This window comes from Scyliorhinus torazame, chromosome 1 (genome assembly GCF_047496885.1).
Source record: "Scyliorhinus torazame isolate Kashiwa2021f chromosome 1, sScyTor2.1, whole genome shotgun sequence".
In the NCBI taxonomy this organism is placed as follows: domain Eukaryota; kingdom Metazoa; phylum Chordata; class Chondrichthyes; order Carcharhiniformes; family Scyliorhinidae; genus Scyliorhinus; species Scyliorhinus torazame.
In genome coordinates, this window is record NC_092707.1 from 58,858,472 (window position 1) to 58,882,719 (window position 24,248).

General features: G+C 55.4%; 1 protein-coding gene across 1 annotated transcript in view; it reads left to right on the forward strand.

The window, feature by feature from the left end:
• Nucleotides 1–24,248, forward strand: part of LOC140429443 (leucine-rich repeat-containing protein 43-like) — a 125,850-nt gene that overhangs the window by 92,995 nt on the left and 8,607 nt on the right. The window contains exons 8-10 of the mRNA XM_072516436.1: nucleotides 1,041–1,180; nucleotides 1,612–1,692; nucleotides 10,127–10,444. Coding sequence (XP_072372537.1) covers nucleotides 1,041–1,180; nucleotides 1,612–1,692; nucleotides 10,127–10,444 — 539 coding nt within the window. The remainder of the gene's footprint in view (nucleotides 1–1,040; nucleotides 1,181–1,611; nucleotides 1,693–10,126; nucleotides 10,445–24,248) is intronic.

Genomic DNA, 24,248 nt, shown 5'->3' on the forward strand with positions numbered 1-24,248 from the left:
ATCCCGCGGGCCAGATTTGATTGGACAAGCCATTCGTTCCCCTGACCTGGTGGGCTCTTCCTAAGTTAAGTATTGGCCAGTAGTGATAGGTTTATTGTATAGAAAGTAGTATTAGGGTATTAATATTGCTTGTTGTATATAATAAATGACCGTTGTTTTAATCCTTACTAAGCGGTGTGCTGTGTTATTAATCATAACCTAAACTTGAACCACGTGGCGGTATCATAAAGATACCTGGTGACTCATGAGCAAAGGTGACCGAAACAGAATAATAGAATAAAGCTAGAAAGAGCAACAATCGGTCTGTTTCTATAATTTGCATCAGTCATCTTATTTTATTTACAATAGTGGTTACGGTTTCCTGTTTTTCGTTCCCCAGTAGTTTTTCGATTCTGGCTAGGTCCCCTGTTCCGCCTCCAACTTTCCTTCCTGGCAACCCTTTGTTTTTAAAAGAGATGAATGAGTCCCAAACTAAGGCCAACTAAACAGTCCTGCAAAATTGTGCATACTTAGTGAAAATAAGCTAAAGCTCAGACCATGAGATCAATGTCATTTGTTTTTCTCTCTGTCCCATATCTTCAATCTCTTCCATTGTATCTTCTCTATTTACAATAACTGCATTTTTAATTCTCCATTATTTTCTGTTCGTAAGCTTTTAATATTTCAGCTCATAAATATTCCTTCCTTGTTCACTTTAAACCATGTTGTTCTGCTACCTATTTCTGATTGCACCCTTTAAGGGCAACACAGCAGAGTAAGGGTCACTTGACCTGGGTAACCAATCAGGTCTGAGAGTGGGGGAGTAGCTCTCCTAGCCAGAGGTATTTTTGAGCCAGCTGCAAACCTGCTGCTGCTCTTAAAGTACACTAAATAAATCCCTTTTTGTTCACTAATGAAGTTTCTGAAAGTGCATCATAACCGATGCGAACACCATTTTGTATACTGCTCTTATGTAAGGTGATGGGACACAAGTTTATGTGGAATGACAATAAACTACTATATTTATATATATATATACTTAAAATTTCATTTTCCTTCAGTGTTTAATTACAAGTTACCTCAAAAATCATGGGGAGATCCTATTACATATAACTATTCCAAGGTACACCTGGTGAAAGAATTGTATGCGCTGAAGCAACTGCTACAAAATGGGCTGACAGTAACCGTAATACAAGAAAAGGTAGGCTTTGTTTATAGTTATCAGTTGCTAATTCTGTTATGTCCCTAATTTGATATTTTCTGAAACACCGTTTGATGGGACTGCGACTCTGTTCTGATGAATGTCTGATAACCTAGATCTAGAATTTTGAATTCAAAATCCACCTGTGGGGTTGAGGCTGTTCAGTCTGTTTTGGAAAATGGCACGGCGCCGAGGTCCCAGGTTCGATCCCGGCCCCGGGTCACTGTCCGTGTGGAGGTTTTGCGGCTAAGAGGCATTCTTTAGATCAGGCATCAATGTATGAACTCAGTGTACTTTAGTAGAACATTGAAATCTTGTTAATATTGTAACTTTTGCATTTCGTTCTCTTGTTCATATGCTCTCATTCTCAGCTTGAACATGTGTTAAGTGATCGTTTTATTTTGAGATTGAAGTCTTGCTTGTTTCAATAGATCCTTTCATGGCCGATAGAGATAGAGGAAGAAAAAACTCCAGAACCTTCCGTGAAAGGGAAAGCTGAAGATTCTGCAAAGGTGGTAGTAATGCATATGCAAAACTATATCACAAGGAAAAAATGAAAAGGGTCTGTCATATTTTGGAGCAGGCCATCCATCCCTTCAACAAGATTAAATATTTTCCTATTGTGCACTTTGAGATTAGCTTTTCTCAATTAGAAATCTTCTAAATGTTAAAAAAAACTGTTGTTCTTTACTATCATAATCACAGAGATTCATTGTTTCAAATTGGGTGACGGCCCTTGGATGTGACCAGTGATGTTAGTTCCAGGACACCCAGGTGGTACTACCAGGCTGGAAAGGGCATTGCCCGGCTGGCGGTGCCCAGGTGGCACCCTGCCCATGCTGGAGATCAGGCCCAGGGGTGCCCTTCCCTTATGAGGTGGGGTGCAGAGGACCTGGGAAACCCCTAATTGGTAAGTTGGGGTGTTGGGAGTGCTGGAGGCCGCAATGGGGTGTTCAGAGATCGGGGTGCTATTTACTTGCTGCACTGGCCAGCTGAGCTCGTTATTACAGAAGTGTAGCCTAATTGCGGCCTTGGCAGGGTGTTCCTCGCTGAGGCCCAAAAATGAAATAGAGTCCCATTTAATAGCGGGGTTGTCCTTGGAGCTCCAAGTGCCGGAAAATACCCCGTTAAACTAGCCCAAAATGGGGCCGGGGCGCTCCAATCCCGTGGCCAAGTTCTGACGTCGGCGTGAAAAGCGGCGTCAACGGTCCTCAATTGTCCGATATGTTCCCCTTCTTCGGGTGCTAGGTCGTCGCCGGAGTGGTCCCCGCAGCTTCAGCCGGCACAGCACGGCTGGTGCGAGTTTGCGCATGCGCACTACGGCCAGCGCAAGTTCGCGCATGCGCGCTACAGCTAGCATGATTCCGCGCATGCGCGTGGGTTCCCATTTCCGTGCCGGCCTCCGGGCAATATGGCAGAGCCCTACAGTGGCTGGCATGGAGGAACATAGGCCCCCACGGAACCAGCCTGTCTGCCGATCGGTAGGCCCCGATCACGGGCCAGGCCACCGTGGAGGCCACGGGAGGCTGCAGCCGAGCGCCGATCAGTGCTGGTCCGCACAAAAGTGGACCAGGGAAAACGGCACCTGGGCTGGGTGGGGGCCCTGGAAGGGAGGGGTTGCTGTAAGGGTGCTTGAGGGGGCTTGAAGATGGGGGGGACCCCATAGCGGGTGTCCTCACTTGGGGGGTGTGGGGTAGTGCCTACATGTGTGGGGATGACATTGCCCATGGGTGGGGGAGTGGGAGACCCACAAGCTCACTTGGAGATCAGGGCACCCTTTCAAAATGGCGACCTGATCTGAGTTCAGCTCCCCAGTGCTAAAAAAAATTGTGTGGGCTAAACCACACATAAAAGTGCCTAAGTGTCATTAAATAATGGTGGGAAACTCGCCGGCGTAGCCAGCGGGAAACTCCCAGAAAGACCCGCCACAAATTAACGTAGAAATGTTTTGCGCGAATTGCATCCTCTGGACACAATTCTCCGGCCTCGTTGTGCTCTCGCTCAAGCGTAACGAGGCCGGTGAATAGTGCGAGCGGCCAAAACCGAGATCCGCACCAGGTGCCAAACAGTTTGCGATATAGCCGCCCTGCCCCCGTGTGCGAATTCGGGATCGCACAGTAGCGGGGTGAGAAATCTATTTTCACCACTTAAGCCCCATTTCCATACAATTGACGACAGCTACCCCATATCCAATGGACTCGCATCATTCACCGGCTTCCCCAGCAAGTGCTCAAGCTGGCGTCGATTAGTACACCTTTTGAAAAACGTGAACCTGGCGGATGGGCTTCTGTGGGGAGCCGAAGAGGTGACTAACCATCTTTGCTCACAGGAAAGAGCCTGGGGGTGCTGGGCTTGCCACCTGATGCGACCATCAATTCACTCGAAGACACGTGGAGAAGTAAACCGTGTTTTTAATCAGCTTAGAACTGAGCCTGCCTGTGACCGGTACAGCACTGAAGGCGGCCCCGCAGGTCAGCAGCTCTTATACTTCCTGTAAAGGGGGTGGAGCCATGGGCGGAGCCTGTACATGCCCCAACATATTCCCTGTGGGTGAAGCCACACAATAGCCCATAGGTAGAGCCCACAGGTTTAATAATATAACATAGTGCACTGGTGAATTATCAGTAATTATACATTCACCCCGTGTTTAAAAATGAAGTCCGGCGGGGGTGACGGGTTTACAGATTCAGCCGGTCCGGTGCCCGGATCGTACGTTGCGACCGCCGAAGCACTGGTGTTGCAGCCGCTTCGGGTGGCTGTGGAAGTGGGCCCGGAGCAGGCACAGGCGTGGACTCCGGGAGCGGCTCTTCCGGAACTTAATTCCTGTGGACCGGTGCGGCGGGTGGGAAGGAGCGCGGGAACCATATAGGGGTGGGGGTGCTGAACATGGGAGGTTGGATGGGACATAATGTGGGGGATGCAGTAGTGCGGGTGGTGTTGGAGCCTGCGGGCGCCAGGTCCCGGAGGGAGACGGTATCTTGCCGGCCATCGGGGTGTTCGACGTACGCATAGTGTGGGTTGGAGTGCAGGAGCTGGACCCTCTCTACCAGGGGGTCGGTCTTATGGCTACGAACATGTTTTCGGAGGAGGACTGGACCCGGTGTCATCAGCCAGGGCGGAAGCGAGGCCCCTGAGGTAGCTCCCCTAGGGAAAACAAACAAACGGTCATGAGGAGTCTGGTTTGTGGCCGTGCAAAGGAGGGACCTAATAGAGTGGAGCGCATCGGGGAGGACCTCCTGCCAGTGAGAAACTAGGAGATACCTGGACCGCAGGGTCAGTAGGACGGTCTTCCAGACCGTCGTGTTCTCCCTCTCCACCTGCCCGTTTCCCTTGGGGTTATAATTGGTAGTCCTGCTCGAGGCGATGCCCTTACTGAGCAGGTACTGACGCAGTTCATCGCTCATGAACGATGAGCCCCTGTCGCTGTGGACATAACTGGGGAAACCAAACAGGGTGAAGACACGATGCAGGGCTTCAATGACAGTGGTCATATCAGGGCAGGGGATGGCAAACGGGAAGCGGGAGAACTCATCTATGATGTTAAGGAAGTACGTGTTGCGGTTGGAGGGGAGGGGCCCTTTGAAATCGATACTGAGGCGTTCAAATGGCCAGGATGCCTTTACCAGGTGGGCCTTATCTGGTCGATAGAAGTGCGGTTTACATTCCGCACAGATTTGGCAGTCTCTGGTTATAGCTCTGACCTCCTCGGTGGAGTAGGGCAGGTTGCGGGCCTTAATGTAATGGGCGAGCAGGGTGACCCCCGGGTGGCAGAGGTCATCGTGGATAGCCCGTAGTCGGTCATCTTGCGCGCTGGCGCATGTGCCGCGGTACAGGGCATCTGGGGGCTCGTTGAGCTTCCCAGGACGATATACTATATCGTAGTTATAGGTGGAGAGTTCGATTCTCCACCTCAAGATCTTATCATTCTTGATCTTGCCCCGCTGCGTATTGTCAAACATGAAGGCAACCGATCGTTGGTCGGTGCCGAGGGTAAACCTCCTACCAGCGAGGTAGTGCCTCCAGTGCCACACGGCTTCCACGATGGCTTGGGCTTCTTTTTCGACCAAGGAGTGCGTGAAAAAAACGCTACCGGTCTGCCTGCTTGGTTGAGGGTGGCGGCGAGAGCGACCTCTAAGGCGTCGCTCTCCACCTGGAAGGGGACGGACTCGTCCATCGCGCGCATCGCTGCTTTGGCGATGTCCGCCTTGATGCAGTTGAAGGCCTGGTGAGCCTCGGCTGCCAGTGGAAAGAAGGTGGCCTTAAATAGTGAACGGGCTTTGTCCGCATACTGGGGGACCCACTGGGCGTAATAGGAGAAAAATCCAAGGCACCTCTTCAGGGCCTTGGGACAGTGAGGGAGAGGGAGTTGTAGGAGGGGGCGCATACGGTCCGGGTCGGGCCCTAGGACCCCATTTTCCACGACGTAGCCGAGGATGGCTAGCCTGGTTGTGCGGAAAACGCATTTCTCCTTGTTGTAGGTGAGGTTGAGTTTTTGGTCGGTTTGGAGAAATCGGTGGAGGTTGGCGTCGTGGTCCTGCTGATCATGGCCGCAGATGGTGACATTGTCCAAGTACGGAAACGTGGCCTGCAGCCCGTACTGGTCCACCATTCGGTCCATCGCTCTTTGGAACACCAAAACCCCGTTCGTGACGCCAAAGGGGACCCGGAGAAAAAGGCGGCCGTCTGCCTCAAACGCCGTGTAGTGGCGGCCCTCCGGGCGGATTGGAAGCTGGTGGTATGCAGACTTCAGATCCACCATGGAGAACACGCGGTAGTGCGCAATCTGATTTACCATGTCTGCAATCCGGGGAAGTGGGTACGCATCGAGTTGACTAAAGCGGTTAATGGTCTGGCTGTAATCAACCACCATCTGGAACTTTTCCCCGGTCTTGACGACCACCACCTGAGCTCTCCAGGGGCTATTGCTGGCTTCTATGACCCCGTCCCGCAAGAGACGCTGGACCTCGGACCTAATGAACGTCCTGTCCTGCATGCTATACCGCCTGCTTCTGGTGGCTACTGGCTTGCAATCGGCGGTGAGGTGCGCAAAGAGTGGGGGGGGGGGGGCGATTTTTAGGGTCGCGAGGCTGCATATGGTGAGCAGGGGCAAGGGCCCCCCGAACTTAAGAGTTAGACTCCTGAGGTTGCACTGGAAGTCGAGTCCCAAAAGGAGAGGAGCGCAGAGGTCTGGGAGCACATATAGTTGAAAATTAGCGTACTCAGCGCCCTGTATCGCTAGGGTTGCAGTAATGCACCCTTGGATTTGCACTGAGTGCGACCCAGAGGCGAGGGATATAGTTTGTTGCGCGGTAATATTGGGAGCGAGCAGCGTCTTACCATGTCCGGGTGAATGAAGCTCTCTGTGCTCCCGGAGTCGAAAAGGCAAGGTGTCTCATACCCGTTAACCCGGACGGCCATCATGGAGCTCCGGAGGTACTTAGGTCGCGACTGGTCCAGGGTGACCGCGCCTGCGGCGTGATTGGAGGTGCTGGGGTGGCCTCGCGATGGCTGTCCGTGTAGGTCGTACGCGCCGAGCGTGACAGGCGGTGAGGAAGATGGCGTCCAAGATGGCGGCCCCATGGATCGCACGTGGCCGGCCGCGTGGGGGAGGATGGCCAAGATGGCGGCCCCCATGAGTCACACATGTTATGCGGTGGCGGAGTTGGCAGACACGCTGCCACCTTGCGGGGTCTGCGGGCCTGTGAGTCTGTGGATCGGGTCTGTGAGTTCGAGTTCTTAGACCTGGCCAGGCAGACCTTGGCGAAGTGTCCTTTTCACCCGCAGCTGCTGCAGTTCGCGTTGCGGGCCGGGCAGTGCAGTCGGGCGTGTTGGGACTGGCCGCAAAAGTAGCAGGGTAGCCCCCCCATGATGGGCGGGCGGCCGCGCGGCACAGGCCTGGGGTAGTCTCGGGTCGGGGGCCCACGAGGGGGTCGCGTGATCGGCTGGGAACGCAGTAAGGCTCTGAATAGCGGCCTCCAGAGAGGTAGCCGGTTTTACCGTGTCGTCCAGGTCCTGGGCCCCTTTTTCGAGCAGGCGCTGTCTCACATAATTCGATCGGACCCCCACCACGTAAATGTCTCAGATAGCGAGCTCCATGTGCTGAGGGGCCGTAACGGCCTGGTAGTTACAGTTGCGCGCGAGGGCTTTGAGGTCGCGTAGGTAATCATCTAGCGACTCCCCGGGGCGCTGGCGGCGAGTGGTGAAGACAAGTCTCGCGTATACCTCGTTCACAGGCCGCACATAGAGCCGTTCGAGTAGTGCGAGGGCCTCTGTATAGGAAGCGGCTTCGTCGAGCTGGACAGAAATGCGATGGCTCACCCGTGCGTGGAGGAGGCTCAGCTTCTGTTCGTCAGTGACGGATGGCTTGGACGACGCAGCGAGATAGGCCTTGAAGCATCGAAGCCAATGTGAAAAAAATTTTTCGCCTCCGTGGCCTGTGGATCGAGTTCCAGTCTGTCAGGTTTGAGGGCTGATTCCATAGTAGTATTTTAAGCTGATTACATTGATGCGACCATCAATTCACTCGAAGACACGTGGAGAAGTAAACCGTGGTTTTAATCAGCTTAGAACTGAGCCTGCCTGTGACCGGTACAACACTGAAGGCGGCCCTGCAGGTCAGCAGCTCTTATACTTCCTGTAAAGGGGGTGGAGCCATGGGCGGAGCCTGTACATGCCCCAACATATTCCCTGTGGGTGAGGCCACACAATAGCCCATAGGTAGAGCCCACAGGGTTAATAACATAACACAGTGCACTGGTGAATTATCAGTAATTATACATTAACCACACCACCCCAGTGCTTGGTGGGGGGTGGGAAATCATCCGCAGGGGTGGGCCACCATGGGGGTGGGGGGCACTAGAGAGATGGGCAAAGGACCTGCGGGTCATCCTGCATTGCAGAAAGAAGTGACAGAGGCATCATAATGGTTTTGCGAAAAGGTGTTTTATGTGCTGTAGAAACCCCAACCCCACCCTGCCTCACTGGTCCTCAACATGCTTGGCCCTCCTAATTCTACCACTACATCTTAGTGTTTCCTCAGGATCTACATCATAGGTGGAGGCTCTCCCCAGAGTACGGTGCGGCCAGCGAATGCCGGGAGAGCCCTCTCACGGGCTTCCCGACAGTCATGTGTCTCGTGGATTCACCAAAGTCCCGCAAGGCATCCGAATCTGAAACACGTCCACAAGGGACGTGACCATATTGTGCGCGTGAGCTGGTTTTAAACCGGCATAGGCAAACGTACCTGGGGCGAAATTCTCCGGAAACGGCGCGATGTCCGCCGACTGGCGCCCAAAACGGCGCAAATCAGACAGGCATCACGCCGCCCCAAAGGTGCGGAATGCCGAGCCCCAACCTTGAGGGGCTAGGTCGGCGCCGGACGAATTTCCGCCCCGCCAGCTGGCGGAAAAGGCCTTTGGTGCCCCGCCAGCTGGCGCGGAAATGACATCTCCGGGCGGCGCATGCGCGGGAGCGTCAGCGGCCGCTGACGGCATTCCCGCGCATGCGCAGTGGAGAGAGTCTCTTCTGCCTCCGCCATGGTGGAGACCGTGGCGGAGGCGGAAGGGAAAGAGTGCCCCCACGGCACAGGCCCGCCCGCGGATCGGTGGGCCCCGATCGCGGGCCAGGCCACCGTGGAGGCACCCCCCCGGGGCCAGATCGCCCGACGCCCTCCCCACGACCCCGGAGCCCGCCCGCGCCGCCTTGTCCTGCCGGTAAGGTAGGTGGTTTAATTTACGCCGGCGTGACAGGCATTTTAGCGGCGGGACTTCGGCCCATCCGGGCCGGAGAATCGCGCGGGGGGGCCCGCCAACCGGCGCAGCGTGATTCCCGCCCCCGCCGAATCTCGGGTGCCGGAGACTTCGGCAACCAGCGGGGGCGGGATTCACGCCAGCCCCCGGCAATTCTCCGACCCGGCGGGGGGGTCGGAGAATCTCGCCCCTGGTATCCACTGGCAACAAAGTATCCACCAGCCTTCTCAGTGAGGCCACTGGGTGTTCAGGACCAGTGCAGGGTGGTCCTCTGGTCCTCCCCCCTGGAATGTGGGCACCTTGACATTCCCCAGCTGGCACCTTGGCACTGGTACATTTCCTGGATGGCACTGCCAAGCGAGCTGGAGCACTGCCTGGGTGCCAGGGTGACAGTGCAAGGATGCCCAAGTACTAGGGTGGAATTGCCAAGGGGCAGGGGGTGACGTGGGCCATGCCCATGAGAGGGTGGAGGGGGGGTTTGAAGAGTGGGGGTATGCAAGGCAGGTAAGTAAGGACCACTGGGAATTTGGAGGGGTGATGGGTGGGGACCCTGGAAGGGAGGGGGTGCTGTAAGGGGACGTGGGGGAGCCTGAAGAGGGGGGCCCCCAGGGACCCCACAGCTGAATGTCCTCACTTGGGGGTGTGGGGTAGTGCCCACATGTGTGGGGGGTGACCTTGCCTGTGGGTGGGAGTTGTGGGGGACCTTTTCAGGGGTGACCCTTCAAAATGGCAGTCCAAATCTCTGAGTTCAGCTCCCCAGTGCTAAAAATAGGGCACAATTCTCCAGCCAAGAGAATCCCGCACGAGGCCAATGGAGTTCTCCATTGTACGCGGCCTGCCCGTGCCGTTCTTCAGCAGGCGGGATGGGAGAATCCAGCCCTAAGTATGCTAAACCAGTGAGAAACTTCCCAGGGCCCAAAAAGGTGACTAAGTGTAATTGAATGGCGGTGGGGAGCTCGCCAGTAGAGCCAGCAGGAAACACCCTGAAAAGCCCGTCACAGATTAACTTTGAATTGTTTTGGGAGAACCAGGCCCCACAGATGTTGTCAGGCTGCAGAGATTTTCTGGCATTTTTTGTTTCAGATTCCAGCATCTGCAGTCATTTGCTTTTACTCTCGTGTGAAAATGTTTGTCGTTTTTTGGATGTTTTCAAGTGTTGATTTGGCTATAATGTATATTTTTTGTGAGGAGGAACTAGGGAGGCAAAGACAGCGTCAAGGGTAAAAAGGACAAAGACAAAGACAGCGTCAAGGGTAAAAAGGACAAAGACAAAGACAGCGTCAAGGGTAAAAAGGACAAAGACAAAGACATCGTCAAGGGTACAAAGGACAAAGACAAAGACGCAGATAAACGACCTATTTTACTTCAAAGTGATCCACCCGTTCAGAAAATACTGGGAAAGTACCATATCGATCTATACTCCATTGTGACAGGAAATCACTTCTTTGAGATGATTTGTGATTTAGGAGTTCCCAAAATTGAGCGAAAAGTGAAACCGCCAACGCCAGACATCAAGGTACTGTACAAATATCTCCATCTAAATAAGAGCTAAATGGCATGTTAATCTGTAACCACATGTTTCCACTGTTAAAATTGTGAACTTTTATTAACTTCAGCAGAAACCTGGAATGTTTAAACAGAAAAGAATACAAGCACAAGAGAATAAGATTATTTTGTCAAATGCATTGATCAATTATTGTAAGTGTATTTTAATTGTGATCAATTGCCTAACTGTCAAGGCAGAAATGAAGTTTCCACAACCACAAAGTGCTAAATGCCGATAGCCATTAGATAACTGATGTGACTTGGATAAGTATAAATTTATAGTCTTGTCGATCTCAGAATCACTACACTATACTTCCTCACTGTTGTAGCAAAGGTATTAGATATACAGCACATAGAGTAGAATAGCATGATGTATCCACAGGTTTTATAAAGTTTAAGGAGCATAATATTATAATTCATTTACATGATTCTTTATCCTGGGAGTTTGCTAATTCATTTCATTGAAGTTGGGGCTGGTTTCCCTATGTCAAGACAATATTCCAATGAGGCAAAACTGCCCACATCTCTGAATCCACATGTTGCCTTTTTTCCCTGCTATAAATATGGCAATCAATAAGGTTGCCCTTCTTTATTTAGATATCAATATTATGTTGCTCAGAGTCGCCAGCTATCAAATGATACCACCACAAGGTTCAACCAGGTATCGATCAAAGAGCCAAACACCAGTTAGTTAGTTCAAGATCAATGGTACTTTGTTTACACACAAGATTAATCATGCAACATAAACACTACTAGTTAAACTACACCTGACAACTATGACAGCCTGTACTTAACTTCAGGCACCCGGCTTAGGTCAGAGGAACAGTGGCCTTTGTTCGAATCTGGATCTATTGGGTTCGAAGAAGTAACTGCTGCTCAGCTGGGCTCATCCGTCTGGTAGCGGGCGTTGAACTTGAACTTGCTTCTGGTGTTGCTGCACTTAGAACATAGAAAAATACAGCACAGAACAGGCCCTTCGGCCCACAATGTTGTGCCGAACCTTTGTCCTAGATTAATCATAGATTATCATTGAATTTACAGTGCAGACGAGGCCATTCGGCCCATTGAGTCTGCACCGGCTCTTGGAAAGAGCACCCTACCCAAGGTCAACACCTCCACCCAACACTAAGGGCAATTTTGGACACTAAGGGCAATTTATCATGGCAAATCCACCTAACCTGCAGATCTTTGGACTGTGGGAGGAAACCGGAGCACCCGGAGGAAACCCACGCACACACGGGGAGGATGTGCAGACTCCGCACAGACAGTGACCCAAGCTGGAATCGAACCTGGGACCCTGGAGCTGTGAAGCAATTGTGCTATCCACAATGCTACCGTGCTGCCCTTTGGAGATGGACATTGCCGGAGCACCAGGTCCAAAAGAGATTGAGCACATGGCAATGTCTCTCTTTATCCTTGGGGAGTTTTGCGCTCTTTTGGCGGTCCTTCGGTTTGGACCGCACTAATTGGGTAGTTCCCGATCACTGTATTCGATCTGAGCCAATAAAGGGGCGGGTGCCTTGATGGCTGGGCATGCCCTAAGCGATCATTGGCCCTGTTGTTTACGCTTCCTGAGTACAGGGAGTGGCGCCGAAATGTCTGGGATTGTATCGGTTACTCAAGTATCAGTCCTTTGTCTTACGGAGATGGGCCATCAAAATGCTAATATGTTGGGGGTTTCGATGCTGTCTGGATTCTTTGCTCACAAATATACATTCAGGCTCTGTGCCTGCCTGAATCTTACATTGTCCATATTTCCCGTTAGGCTTTGTGAACGCCCATGTTTCTTGTTGTAAGTGGCCATCCCAGATGGCTACAGTCCGTCCTCTTGATCCTCAATGCGAAGCGTGATGGATCACACTACTGAATCTTCTCCTGTTCTCTGGAATGCCGGGTACCCTCAATCAAGGACAGGTTCTACCCTACTCTGTCCTATGGATCAGAACATTTGCCTAAGTTTTCCCTAAAACAACACACATCTAAAAAGTTCTAAGGGGGCACTATAACATTCAATCATACATTTCAGTTTCTTTACACAAAAGGGGAACCTCTAACTGTCCTTACCTAAACTACACTTATGCTGCTATCTAACCACGAAAGAAACTTTTACAGTACAAAATAAACCATAGCAGCATCACATTTCTACTTAACACTTAGTCAATTTACAGAGAAAGTAATTTTATTGAAAACCGCGGAATTCTTTAGGGAGAAAAAGAGTTCAAAAAGAGTGTGGGGTCTGCTGAAGTCCGAGAAAAGGGACTCTGAGTGTGTACACTGGAGGGTAGGAGGCTCTTCTTCGCCATTTCCGAAGTCTGATCGTCTGGATGACACTGCAAAGTATAGCTATAATCAATAGGGCTTCTACCGTTTACGAAAGGGAATACCACTTTATGATATTATCACACCATGTGGGGGTATCAGTGGCTGTGTCTTTGTGTGGTGTAGTGTCCGGGCTATGGGTATCATGTTGGGTAGTCGTGTTTAGGGCCTGTGTGGTGAGGGGTGTAGGGGAGGATAACGCGCGCAACTGCATTGATCCAACGACGATCATGATGCAGGTCATCAGGTCCGCCTTCATCTTGTCTGTGTCTTCCTCTGTCTCCTGGTATATTCGTACCTTCCTGGGGGTACAAGCATAATATCTGTTATTATCTTGTTGTTTAATATCTCGTTTGTCTGTCTGTTTCTCCTTAACGTCAATTTCCCATTTAGAATCGTCACGATATGTGACTCCCTCATTTTTTTTTAAACCAACCATTTGGGAGACAAGATATCCAAAAAGTGTTTCTGTCACAGTGCGAGCACTCTCGCAGCTTGTGTTTAATGGGCTGAGTGGGCGGACAATTTCTCCGTCCAGTGCAAACTCGTTTCAACCAAATGTTTTAACTTGTAAATAGCAGGCGGGGGTTGGCAACCGGATGGTCGCCGGAAAGGAAACAAAAGTTGTGGCAAAGTGCATTCTGTAAACCACATTTTTAAAAGAACAGTAAAACAGTTTCGAAAAGAACTTTCCGAATGGGGTGCGTACGAGCCGCGGCAGGGCAAAAATAGGTGGAATCCCCGGGTAGGGCGGTGATCAGTGCCATTGCATTCTTCGGTCTCCTCCTAATAAGATGCCCCATGACCTGTTTACCCAGGACTAAGCATTATCCCTCATAAATTATCTACACCTCAGGGTTTCCTCCACAATCAAAACAATGTTCCATTAGCCAACTATTTGTAAACAGGTAAATGGTTAAAACCAATGATTACCTCATTTTTACGAGTCCTCAATCACAGCTTTAGTAGAAATACTGCCTGTATGTATCTTAAATCAGGGTTTTTAATAGTGATAACTATTTCTTATATTTATCCCTAGTTTCTTAAACTTCACCTTTTGGTCACATTCTCTTGTAAGAGACTTTATTGAATGCTTTCTGGAGATTGATATAAATAATATCCATAGACGTTACCTTGTGCTACTGGTCTATAACTCACTGGTTTTCCACTCTCAGCATTCTTTTTTTAAAAATATGTTTTATTGAATTTTTTTCCCAAACAACAATTTTTCCTCTTACAAAGCAAACGCAACAATAACAATACAGAAATTTTTAACAATACACAAGTAACAAAACCCCTTTATCTTTGACCTAAACTAAACTAAACCCCCCCCCCCCCTCCCCCCCCCCCCCCCCCCCCTCCCCCCTGGGTTGCTGCTGCTGGTCATCTGTCTTCCCTCTAACGTTCCCCTAGGTCGTCGAGAAATGGCTCCCACCGCCTGGTGAACCCTTGAGCCGATCCTCTCGGGGCAAACTTTATCTGCTCCAGTTTAATGAACCCCGCCATATCATTTACCCAGGCCTCCAGTCCGGGGGGGTTCGCCTCCTTCCACATGAGTAGGATCCTGCGCCGGGCTACTAGGGACGCAAAGGCCACAACGTCGGCCTCTTTCGCCTCCTGCACTCCCGGCTCTTCCGCAACTCCAAATAGAGCTAACCCCCAGCCTGGTTTGACCCGGGCCTTCACCACCCGCGAAATCACTCCCGTCACTCCCTTCCAATACCCTTCCAGTGCCGGGCATGCCCAAAACATATGTGCGTGGTTTGCCGGGCTCCCGCCACACCTCCCACATTTGTCCTCCACTCCAAAGAACCTGCTCAATCTTGCTCCCGTTATGTGTGCTCTATGTAGCACCTTAAATTGAATCAGGCTAAGCCTGGCACATGAGGAAGAGGAATTTACCCTGCTTAGGGCATCAGCCCTCCTCTATCTCCTCCCCTAGTTCTTCCCACTTTCCTTTTAGTTCGCCCACCGACTCCTCCCCCTCTTCCCTCATCTCTTGGTAAATCTCTGACACCTTGCCCTCTCCGACCCACACCCCTGAAAGCACCCTGTCCTGTATCCCCTGTGTCGGGAGCAATGGAAATTCCCTCACCTGTTGTCTAGTAAACGCCCTCACCTGCATATATCTCAAGAAATTTCCCCGGGGCAATTTTTCCTCCAATGCTCCCAAGCTCGCAAAAGTCCCATCTATAAATAAATCTCCCACCCTCCTAATTCCCAACTGGTACCAGCTCTGAAATCCTCCATCCATTCTTCCTGGGGCGAACCTATGGTTGTTCCTGATTGGGGACCCCACCAGGGCTCCCCGCACCCCTCTCTGTCGCCTCCACTGTCCCCAGATATTCAATGTTGCCGCCACCACCGGGTTCGTGGTGAACTTTTTAGGTGAGATCGGTAGCGGCGCCGTCACCAGCGCCTCTAAACTCGTCCCTTTACAGGACTTTCTCTCCAGCAGTCTTTTCCACACCGCTCCCTCACCCTCCATCATCTATTTACGTATCATTGCCACATTGGCGGCCCAAAAGTAATCGCCCAAGTTCGGTAGTGCCAATCCTCCTCTGTCAATACTACGCTGAAGGAACCCCCTCCTTACTCTCGGAACTTTCCCTGCCCACATGAAGCTCGTGATGCTCCTGTCTATTTTATTAAAAAAGGTCTTGGTGATTAGTATAGGGTACTCTCAGCATTCTTATCTAACAGAGTGATGTGCTATTTTCCAAACTGAAGGAACAATTCCTGAATTTAGAAATGTTAGGGGCCGGGATTCTCCTAGCCCGCGCCAGGTCGGAGAATTGCCGGGGGGGGGGGGGGGGGGGGGGGGGGGGGGGGGGGGGGGGGGGCGCGAGAATCCCGCCAAGCCCCTCGGATCGGCGCCAATCACACCCGCACAGTCGCCGCACCGCCAGTCGGGGGCCGCTGAAATAGGCCGCCACAGCGATTCTCCACACGCGACAGACCGAATCCCGCCGAGTACCGCCGGCGTGGTTCAGACCTGGGGCGAAATTCTCCGTTATCGGCGGAAACTCCGCCGATCGGCGCAAAAAAACGGTGCAAATCCCACTTGCGTCACGTCATAAAAATGGGTCGATAGTCTGCGGCCCGAAATGGGCTAGCAGCGACGTAACGGGATCCGCGCTTGCGCAGTGGTTCACGCCGTGCAGCGTCATACGCGCTGCACGGCGTGACGGCTCATAAGGCCGCGCAGCTCCCCCCCACCCGACCGGAACACCCGACCGCAACACCCGACTGGATGGCTGGCCGTCGCTCAGCCCCGAGGTTCGAGTCACGCGATGTGGAGGCGCTCCTGGATGCGGTGGAGCAGAGGAGGGACGCCCTGTATCCCGGGCACGGCCGCAGAGTTGCCCCACGCCACAGCCGGTGTCTGTGGAGGGAGGTGGCAGAGGCCGTCACCGCTGTGGCCCTGACACCACGGACAGGCACCCAGTGCCACAAGAAGGTGAACGACCTCGTCAGAGCAGGCAGGGTGAGCGTCCCCCATATCCCCATATCCCCTCTTCCCCAATCCCCCCTCCCCAATATCCCCCCCTCCCCCATATCCCCTCCTCCCCCATATCCCCCATATCCCCCCTCCCCCATATCCCCCCCTCCCCCATATCCCCCCTCCCCCATATCCCCCCTCCCTCATATCCCCCATATCCCCCCTCCCCCATATCCCCCCTCCCCATATCCCCCCTCCCCCATATCCCCCATATTCCTCCCTCCCCCATATCCCCCCTCCCCCATATTCTCCATATCCCCCCTCCCCATATTCCCCCTCCCACATATCCCCCCTCCCCCATATCCCCCATATCCTCCCTCCCCCATATCCCCCACTCCCCCATATCCCCCATATCCCCCCTCCCCCATATCCCCCATATCCCCCCTCCACCATATCCCCCATATTCCCCCCTCCCCCATATCCCCCATATCCCCCCTCCCCCATATCCCCCATATCCCCGCTCCCCCATATCCCCCCCTCCCCCATATCCCCAAGTGAATCCAGCCCTAACCTTAACCTCTGCAATGCACGCGCAACCGATGGCGTGCATTCATATACCTGTCTAACACTGTTGCCTTTTACCCCTGCCACCACCCCCCCCCCCCCCCCCCCCAGGAGAAGCGCGCACACAACAATAGGGAGCATGTGAGGACTGGAGGAGGGCCCGCTGTTGAGAGGCCACTGACCGTACACGAGGAAAGGGCCCTGGAACTGGCTGGCGGACCTGAGGACCGGGAGGTTGCTGATGCAGAGGTCGGGGCCCCACGAGCAAGTGAGCCACCAACAGCCCGTCCCCATATCCCCCCTCCCCTATATCCCCCTCTCCCGTATCACCTGATCACTGCCTGATGTCTAACCATGCATGCTTCATTGTGTATCGCAGGACCAAACGTCCAGGCACCCATCCCCGCAGATGCAGACCGCCCGCAGGATGCCCCTCGGAGACCACGGGAGACGGAGAGACCCGCACCCTCCAGCATGCGACGCCCGCAGGATGCCCCTCGGAGACCACGGGAGACGGAGAGACCCGAACCCTCCAGCATGCGACGCCCGCAGGATGCCCCTCGGAGACCACGGGAGACGGAGAGACCCGAACCCTCCAGCATGCGACGCCCGCAGGATGCCCCTCGGAGACCACGGGAGACGGAGAGACCCGAACCCTCCAGCATGCGACGCCCGCAGGATGCCCCTCGGAGACCACGGGAGACGGAGAGACCCGAACCCTCCAGCATGCGACGCCCGCAGGATGCCCCTCGGAGACCACGGGAGACGGAGAGACCTGGAGCAACAGGGAGACGACACCCCCGTCACGTGCGGGAGCGACCACCCAGCGATGAGGGGGGCAGCCACAGGCCCCCGTCACATCCGAGCCAGGACACCACTACCCAGGACACCACTATCCAGGACACCCCTACCCGGGACACCACTACCCAGGACACCCCTACCCGGGACACCACTACCCGGGACAGCACTACCCGGAACAGCACTACCCGGGACAGCACTACCCGGGACAGCACTACCCAGGACACCCCTACCCGGGAAGACGAAATACCGGACAGTGACTCAGAGTGGATGGGTGGAGACGAACCCCCACCCCAAAGTGCCATGGACTCAGAGTGGGACGAAGAGCACGACACAACGCCACTGCTGTCACCAACACCCTCCACCACCGCAGAAACACTCACCACGGTTGGGCACTTTAGTGATGAGGCGTCTGGTACACTCACTGGTGCGCACAACACAGCCGTCCCGGTACAGCAGGTGGAGGTAGGAGCAGCAGAGGGACCGGGCGGTCGGAGGGCAGCCCAGGCCAAGCGAACATCTGCCGCCCAGATGGATCCCGGGTTCCTGCAGTTACCACACCCACACATAGATCCGATGCAACCACCGACACGGAGACGAGCGAATAGGGTGACGGGTGGCTTGCGGCGGCTGCGGTCGCAGGTGGAGGAGTCCACCCGCGTCCAGGAGCTGGGAGTGGTCCCGGTCATGCATGCCACCCAGGCTGACACCGCACGGGTGGCGTCCGCGGTGGAGGCAATGGGTGCGACGGTGTCAGACATGGGGAACGGTTTGCGAGGCCTGGGGCCTTCCGTGCAGGCGGCGTCTGTGGCCCAGGAAATGGCTGCCCTCTCACAGGAGGCCATGAGCCAGTGCCAGCGCCAGATGGCAGAGGCGCTCAACGCCATAGCCCAGTCTCAGCAGGCCATGGCCCAGTCTCAGCAGGCCATAGCCCAGTCTCTGCAGGCCATGGCCCAGTCTCTGCAGGCCATGGCCCAGTCTCAGCAGGCCATCGCTGAGGGCATCGGCGCCAGTGGCCATGTGCGAGCTGGCATCGCACTGTCGCAGACAGGGTTCGACAACCCCCTGAGCTCCATGGCTGCAAACCTGCAGACCCCTGTCGATACCAGCACGGGCCTCCAGGACTGGCAGCGCCAGATGTCGGGGGCGCGTCGGATGGCCAGTCCGTTCGCATCCCCCACCCATGTAGAGGCCTGGGGGCCATCGGGCACCCCGAGGGAGGAGGAGATGGTGTGGTCCGTCCCGGCTCCCTCTGTAGGCGAGGTCCCGGTACACCGCGACACCTCGGACTCCCCCCCTTCCGTCCCAGGTGCATCGGGTGGGCAACGGGCAGGACAGGCTGGCAGCTCGCCATCCCAGTCGCCCGGGCCGCAGCCTGGCCCATCTAGGCCAGGACGCCCCAGGAAACGGCCGCCAAAGGGATCCAGTGTCAGAGGGCAGGAATCACAGGAGTCCACCTCCAGTTCTGCTGTACCGTCTGGGGAACCACGTAGACGTAGTCAAAGGGCCCGTAAGGCCAAACAATTTGACACTGAGTAAGTTGGCACGGGTGCAGGGCACAGATGAGTTTTAGGCGCTAGGGCACGTGCATGAACTCCTTTGGTTATTAAAGTCAATGTTACACCTACCGAAGCTGCCTTTGTGCTCTGTCCAAAGTGTGCGGGGGTGTCATGTACGTTGAGCGCAAGTGTGTGTGTGAGGGGTGGTCTTACCTCAGCCCCAGGTGAGTCTGCCCCCTTCCCCCTGGGCCGCCATCAACATCCCCCGGGCAGAGGACGGGACCGTGCGCTGCAGTGTCACAGCCGCATGCAGGGATGGTCCGGGTGGATGGTGGTACTGTGGCCATGGGTCAGACATAGTCCAACGATGTAGAGCCAGGAGCTCATCGGAGGCGGGTTGTCATCATTCTCCATGGCCTGCGATAGACACGCGTCCACCCGCAACTGGGTGAGCCCGGCCCGTTGTGCCGCCGGTGGATCGGCAATTGGGAGTGGGGGGGTGGTGTGCATGCGGGTGGGGTGTGTGGGGTTGGGGAGTGGGGTGAGGGTGCTGGGTGGGTGGATGGGTGGGGGGTGTGGCTGGTCGGCTGTTGTCATGGTGTGCGGTCTGTGGCCATACTACCCGATTCCCACGCCCATCTAGTCAGTGAAGCGGGCGTCTATCAGTCTGTCCCGTGCCCGCTGGGCCAGCCGGTAACGGTGGACAGCCACCCGTCTGTGTCTACCCCGTCTGCCCTGACCATTGCCCCCATCCCCCTCATCTGGGGAGGACTGGGCCTCTTCCTGCTGCTCCTCCACTCCGCCCTCCTCTGCCTGCGGCACATCGCCCCTCTGCTGGGCTATGTTGTGCAGGACGCAGCACACCACAATGATGCGGCCGACCCTATCTGACCGATACTGGAGGGCGCCCCCAGAGAGGTCCAGGCACCTGAAACGCATCTTCAGCACGCCAAAGCACCTCTCTATCACTCCCCTTGTCGCTACATGGGCATCATTGTAGCGGTTCTCCGCCTCATTGCTGGCCTCCGTATAGGCGTCATCAGCCACGATCGCAATGGGTAGCCCCTGTCGCCCAGCAACCAGCCCCTCAGCCGGGGATGGCGTCCCTCGTACATGCCGGGGATGGATGACCGCGACAACACGAATGAGTCGTGTACACTGCCTGGGTGACGGGCGCAGACGTGCAGGATCATCATGCGGTGGTCGCAGACCACCTGTACGTTCATCGAATAGGTCCCCTTCCTATTAGTGAACACGGCCCTGTTATCTGCAGGTGGCCGCACGGCGACGTGCATCCCATCAATCGCGCCCTGGACCATGGGGAACCCGGCAACGGCAGAGAAGCCCACGGCCCGGGCATCTTGGCTGGCCCGGTCCACGGGGAAGCGGATGTAGCGGTGCGCCATGGCATAAAGGGCATCTTCACTGCCCGGATGCACCGATGCACCGATGTCTGCGATATGCCGGACAGGTCCCCACTCGGTGCCTGGAATGACCCCGTTGCATAAAAGTTCAGGGCCACCGTAACCTTGACGGACACGGGGAGAGGGTGTCCCCCGCCAGTGCCACGCGGTGACAGGTGTGCCAGCAGGTGGCAGATGTGTGCCACGGTTTCCCGGCTCATCCGGAGTCTCCTCCTGCATTCCCGGTCCGTGAGGTCCTGGTATGACTGCCGGGGCCGGTACACACGGGGCGCCCTCGGGTGCCTCCGTTGCCGTGGGGCCGCGACGTCCTCCTCCCCCTCCTCGTCCTGTCGGTCAGGTGTCCCTCCAGCCTGGGCGGCTGCCGCCTGCCCCTCTGCGGCAGCCTGCGCCGCCTCTCTGGCACGCTCCTCCTCCTCCTCCTCATCCAGGGCAACATAGACATGAGCGGCTGCCACCACGGCGGCCAACATCGCTGGATGGTCTGAAAACATGACGGCCTGGTGGGGGGAACGACGACATGTCATCATTGCCCATATCCCCTCCTCCCCCCAGCGAGGTGGCATGGACCGCATGGGTCCAACTGTTGGAGGCTGGCACCTGGCCAGGTGGACCAACTCATTTGCCCTCCCATCACCCACCCCGGCACGGACCCCCCCCAACCTCCACCCCGGCACGGCCCCCCTCCCCAACCTCCACCCCGGCACGGACCCCCTCCCCAACCCCCAACCTCCACCCCAGCACGGACCCCCCCCAACCTCCACCCCAGCACGGACCCCCCCCAACCTCCACCCCGGCACGGACCCCCTCCCCAACCCCCAACCTCCACCCCAGCACGGACCCCCCCCCAACCTCCACCCCAGCACGGACCCCCCCCCCAACCTCCACCCCAGCACGGACCCCCCCCCCCAACCTCCACCCCGGCACGGACCCCCTCCCCAACCCCCAACCTCCACCCCGGCACGGACCCCCTCCCCAACCCCCAACCTCCACCCCCGCACGGACCCCCCCCCAACCTCCACCCCGGCACGGACCCCCTCCACAACCCCCAACCTCCACCCCGGCACGGACCCCCTCCCCAAACTCCACCCCGGCACGGACCCCCTCCCCAACCTCCACCCCGGCACGGACCCCCTCCCCAACCTCCACCCCGGCACGGACCCCCGCCCCAACCCCCAACCTCCACCCCGGCACGGACCCCCCCCCCAACCTCCACCCCAGCACGGACCCCCCCCCAACCTCCACCCCGGCACGGACCCCCTCCCCAACCCCCAACCTCCACCCCGGCACGGACCCCCTCCCCAACCCCCAACCTCCACCCCAGCACGGACCCCCCCCCCAACCTCCACCCCGGCACGGACCCCTCCACAACCCCCAACCTCCACCCCGGCACGGACCCCCTCCCCAACCTCCACCCCGGCACGGACCCCCTCCCCAACCTCCACCCCGGCACGGACCCCCTCCCCAACCCCCAACCTCCACCCCAGCACGGGCCCCCCCCCCAACCTCCACCCTGGCACGGACCCCCTCCACAACCCCCAACCTCCACCCCGGCACGGACCCCCTCCCGGCACTCCCCCGGAGCCCAGCCTACTCTAACCACCCCCCCCCCCCCCCCCCGCCGCACACACACACAAGCCGAGACACACCTCTCCTCAGGCAATCAGTCTGCGGCCACACCATTTCCTGCCCAGAGCCAACCCCCCAGGCCGTCACTCACCTCCTCGCTGGTCGGCGTGAGCCTGGAGCACCGGGTCACGCCGATGAAAAGGAGGTTTGATTCACGTCGACGTGAACGGTCATCACGTCGACGGGACTTCGGCCCATCCGGAAGGGAGAATATCGGCAGGCCGAAAATTGGCTGCCTTGCGCAGACCCGTGACATTCTCCGCGGCAGCGGCGCCATTAACGCCCCGCCGACTTTTCTCCCTTCGGAGACTTCGGCGGGGGCGGGATTCACGGCGGCCAACGGCCATTCTCCGACCCGGCGGGGGGTCGGAGAATGACGCCCCTGGTGTGGGAGCCTGAACCCGTGGCCGATGTGGACGTCCTGGTGGGGTGTCGGGGGATCTGACTCCGAGGGGGGCCTCCACGGGGTCTAGGCCCGCTATCGGGGGCTTCCAATCGGCGGGCGGCCGCGATCTGGAGGGGGCCTACCTCCTGCCGCACGGGCTCGCTGTTCGGTTGCCGACATGTTGCTCCGTGCTGGCGCGGAGATGGCAACCACGTGCATGCACCAGCACGATCATGCGCCAGCGCGATCCCGCGCCGGCCGTGTAGGGCCAGGATTCGGCGCCGGAGCAGCACACAGCACTCAGGCGCCATTCTAGCCCCCGAAGAATAGGAGACTTACTGGGCCTGGAAGCCCGTTGACGCCGGCGTCGCTCACGCCCGTTTTGACGCCGGTGTCAACACTTGGCCGCGATATCGGTGAATCCCGGCCAGGGTGTCTGCAATGTTCTCACCCACTTCTTTAAAATCCAGGGGTGGAAACTATCTGATTCTGGGGTAAAAATAGAAAATGCGGGTTATACTCAACAGATCAGGCAGCATTGTGAATGTTTGAACAAGGTCTTGGGGATTATTCGCTCTTTCATGTTATTATGTTCTTCATTCCAATTATTTTGGTGCCAATCCTCGATTTAATACTGGTTTCCTGCTGTCTCTTCCTCTGCTGTTAATACTGACGTAAAGTAATTATTCAACCTGATTTTCATTTGCAATATCACTGTTCTCAGTTTTTAATGGGCCCACCGTGCTCCTGGCCACCCACTCCGAATTTCAATTGACCTGGCATTCTTCTTCAGAATGGGAGTTCCAGATTTCCGCTATCCTTTGTGTGGGAAGGTGCTTCCTGATTTCACTCATGAATGGCTTCGCACTAATTGTAATTTTCCTCGGGGAATCCGGGCTCTGTGGATTACCCTACCAAAGCAAAAAGCTAATCTGAATCTACCCTCTATCATTTTAATCACATCAGTTGCATCGTCTCTCAATCTTCTAAACTCAAGGGAGTAAACCAAGTTTATACAACCTGTTCAGCTAATTTAACTCTTCAAGCACCTTGTATTACACTGGTAAATCTGTAAATTCTTCGACAACCAATATGTCTTTCCTGAGAACGCAGTACTCCAGAAAGGGACTGTACAACTGAAGAATAATTCTTCCCTTGGTATTGCAGCCATTATATCAATGTCCCATTCACTTTTTTTCATTACTTTTTGTAACTGCAATAGCTTTTCTTGATCATGTACCTGCACACCGAAGCATCTTTGCTCCTCCATAGTCTCTGGTCATTAAGAGAATATGCCAATTTGTCTTTCTTGAATCCAAAGTGACTGTACAATTTTCCACATTGAACTCCAATTGCCATAGATTTGCTCATTTACTGAATCCATCTTTGTTCTTACTCACATTTGCACAAGGGTCAGATATCAAGGATAACTAAAGATACGGGGGCGATTCTCCAGCCACATTGCACTCATCGCACATCCCGCTATGTCGGGAGAATAGAGGGAGAGCCTTAAACTGGGTGACGATCAGTTTGCAATGTTCCTGGCAGCAGGTACAACCTGGTTCACGCCCTCGCTGGGTGTGAATCATATTTGCATATTTAAATCAGTAACAGACCGGCGGGAATCACTACTGGTCTCCAACACCAGGGTGCCAGGTTGGCACTTCCAGGGTTGGGACCTGAAAAGGGGTGGGAATAAAGAGGGCCTTTAATGACCC